Consider the following 3,241-nt stretch of genomic DNA (forward strand, 5'->3'; position numbering starts at 1 on the left):
CTTGAATATGCGATTTCCAGAATGTTTATTGAAATATCATATCCGGATATATGAAAAAACTTAGAAAATAAATTATCTAAAAACAGAGAAAAATTGATTATTTTTTTTAAATGCTGTAACTCATGTTTTATATTTGTTGCGTGAAATTCTCTTAGGAATACGATTTTGGAAATTTCTTCGGATACTTACAAAAGATTGAAAAGATAAAAGATAATATAATGATTCTAATTATACTTTATTCTTTATACTCAAGTCTACAATTTTCCATAAAAATATTTTGATTTATTTACATAACATTAAACTTTTTGGTAGACACACAAACCACAACCTTATACATTCTCAATTCTAGGTAAATCAATTACTGTTTCCAATTGTATCAGTGACTTGGCGCTGTCTTGGCTCTGCTCTGACAGTTTGTTAAGGTGCCTCTGGATGGCAGAGAACGATGGTCTATCACTCGGTAAGGCACTCCAACATGCCAGCATCAAATCATATAGCTGCTGGCTGCAACCGGAAGGCCTTTCCATACGGTATCCGGATTGCAGTTCCAAAATCAAACGGTTCGCTGATATCGACGGGTAAGGGTTAGCCCCGAGGGTACAAATTTCGTACAGCAAAATACCAAATGACCACACGTCACTCTGCGAAGTGTACATTTGATGAGTCAATGATTCCAAGGCAAGCCATTTTACTGGTAGTTTTCCGCTCCCGGTTTTCCTATACACATTCTCCTGATAAATATCTCTGCTAAGACCGAAATCGGATATTTTTACCACTTTATCGCCGCACACTAGCACGTTGCGGGCTGCCAAATCTCGGTGAACGACCTTGTTGCGAGCCAAAAATTCCATACCAACAGCAATTTGTCTGGCGAATTCGATAAGCTGTTCGCTGGTTACCTCGGGTTTAGTTGGCTTTTGTTCCGTGATGTTGTCACTATAGTAGCACTGATTTTCAACCATGCTATGCAGTTGATTCTCGTAAGTTGCTTCTTCTGCGAGATTGGTGTTTAGCTCATCATTATGACCTACGCACAATTGGTTTTCATAAGCCTTTGAGGATGAAGTATGCATACAACATTGCTCCGCGGTGATAATTTTGTGTGGGTAAGTTTTCTTTTCATTAACAAATGAAGTATCAAAGTTAAAGACACTCTCAGGTTTTTTGTTAGTTTGCAGCGCCGGCGTTTTACATTCTTCACAATGAAAATTCAGAAGTTTATCCCACTCAGAACGTAAGTAGTTCAGCAGATTACCCTCACTACAGTACTCTGTCAAAAGCATCATGTCTTCGACGCTTTTTGTGTAGTGACCCAAAATGGACACCACATTTGGGTGCTTTCCTACCGACTTCATTACTTCGATTTCTCGTCGAAACTCCTTGATGTCGCCCAAGCTGGGGAACTCTTTCAGCATTTTAACGGCAACATTTACGTGCTTTCCTTCCGGACGCATAAGAATGCCCTGTCGTACCAGACCAAAAGCACCCTCGCCCAAAACATCCAGCAATTGGATCTGCTCCAAATCAATTTCCATCTCATCGTGAATTGGCGCTACAGATTGTAGTATATCTCGCACATCCGTTCGCGGATCTACGGGCTCTTTTACGGATTCCACGTCCTTGTAAAACTCGACACGCTTTTCGTATCGCCTTAGTTTGGCTTTCTGAAGATAGCAGGTAACGATTACGAATACGGCGATCAAAACTAGAGCCAAAATAATAACTATAGAAATTTCCCAGCTCTTCTGGACAGAATGCATTCTGTTGATGCACAAAGGTTTCACTACACTTCGAGAGGCTGTCCGGTTGTTGGCGTAGGCTGCGATGAACACTTCATACTGAGGCCCCTGGACATTTAACGTTTCTACTAAGAGTACAGTCATATTACCACTAACATTTCGTGAAACGGAGTTAACGTGTCGCTCATCCGTAATCGCAGGATTGAGATCGTAGAGCTCTACTAAGTAATGGTCGGGAGTAAATCGTGGTTCGTTCCATGTGATGTTGAATGTGAAGTTGTTTCCGAACCCTTGAGCGCATTCGATTTGAATATTTTCCACCTGTTCTGGAGCACAGAATCGGCTACTATTATGCCATTCAGCGCAACTTGGCGTATGGAACGTGTGCCATATTAGTTCACTCTCCAAGCGGGAAAAACGGGTATTCTTCGCTCGAACGGCAATTTCATACTCCGAGTTCAACTCCAATGAATCTACGACGTAGTGGTATAAATCCTCGGGAGCTTGAACGGCTGTCGATTTCAGTTCCGTATCGGCCAAATGGCTGGCATAATGTAGGATCTCATAGTGGCACGTTCTGTCGGGAGCTGGTTTCCACGAAATTATTCCATCTACCAGTGAACTGTTTCGACTGTTGGGTCGATATCTGATTACATCGACACTACTGATTGCTTCCGGTTTGTAATCCAACGGCAGAGTCGCTAGTGGATACTGCAAGGTTGCCAAACTAAAGTGTTTTTCACTAATGGTTGTTAAGCTGATATTATAACTTGAACTTGGAGATAACCCGTCGATCGTTACTGTTGAATCGTTAGTCATGTATATTTCTGGTTCATCCAGATGATTGTTACTCGGTTGAATATTAAGCAAATGAATGAGTTCAGAAAAAGCTGTTTGATTGTTTCGGTTTCTTGAAACCATATCATGACGATTGGTGCTAACTGTCATATGCCTCTGGATTCGTATTTGATCGTTGTTGAAAGAGACAGGAATTTTGTGAATTTGAATTACTAAGCTGGAGCTGTCACGGCAAACTAGCTTAATTTGATATTGCGACACCGTGTCTTGTTCAATACTGTTCGTCTCACCCTGAACATGCTCAGCACAAACATTGTAACACGACTCTAAAGATTTATAATTCTGCTTCAAACACTTCCAAACACATGAACCTGTTTCAAGCAGCTTTCCGTACTCAAGTCCATCATGTAGTAACAACTTTTCTCCATTAATCACAACCAGCAGAAGCTGGGCAATGTACACTAACTGTAAACACTTGATATACACCTTCGCCATGATGTGGAACAATTTTAAAGAAAACTTGGTCTTTAATAACTCTCGAATCAATATTAAATGTTCGCCAGCGTGTAGAAGATACGTGAATGCTAAACCATTTTAATCGATAACGGAAAGTTATTCTTAAATTATTGACGCATACCTAGAATAACTTACCTTAGCTGGCAGGCTCTTTATATGTTTACCCAACAGGTTGCAGCGACGCACGC

General features: G+C 40.8%; 1 protein-coding gene across 1 annotated transcript; it reads right to left on the minus strand.

Annotated features, from left to right (window-relative positions):
• Positions 1 to 329: 329 nt before the first annotated feature.
• LOC129728543 (tyrosine-protein kinase receptor torso) lies at positions 330 to 3,032 on the minus strand. Its single transcript, XM_055686985.1, has one exon. The coding sequence runs from the start codon at positions 3,030 to 3,032 to the stop codon at positions 330 to 332; it is 2,703 nt and encodes a 900-aa protein (XP_055542960.1).
• Positions 3,033 to 3,241: the final 209 nt, after the last annotated feature.

This window comes from Wyeomyia smithii, chromosome 3, assembly GCF_029784165.1.
Source record: "Wyeomyia smithii strain HCP4-BCI-WySm-NY-G18 chromosome 3, ASM2978416v1, whole genome shotgun sequence".
NCBI lineage: Eukaryota > Metazoa > Arthropoda > Insecta > Diptera > Culicidae > Wyeomyia > Wyeomyia smithii.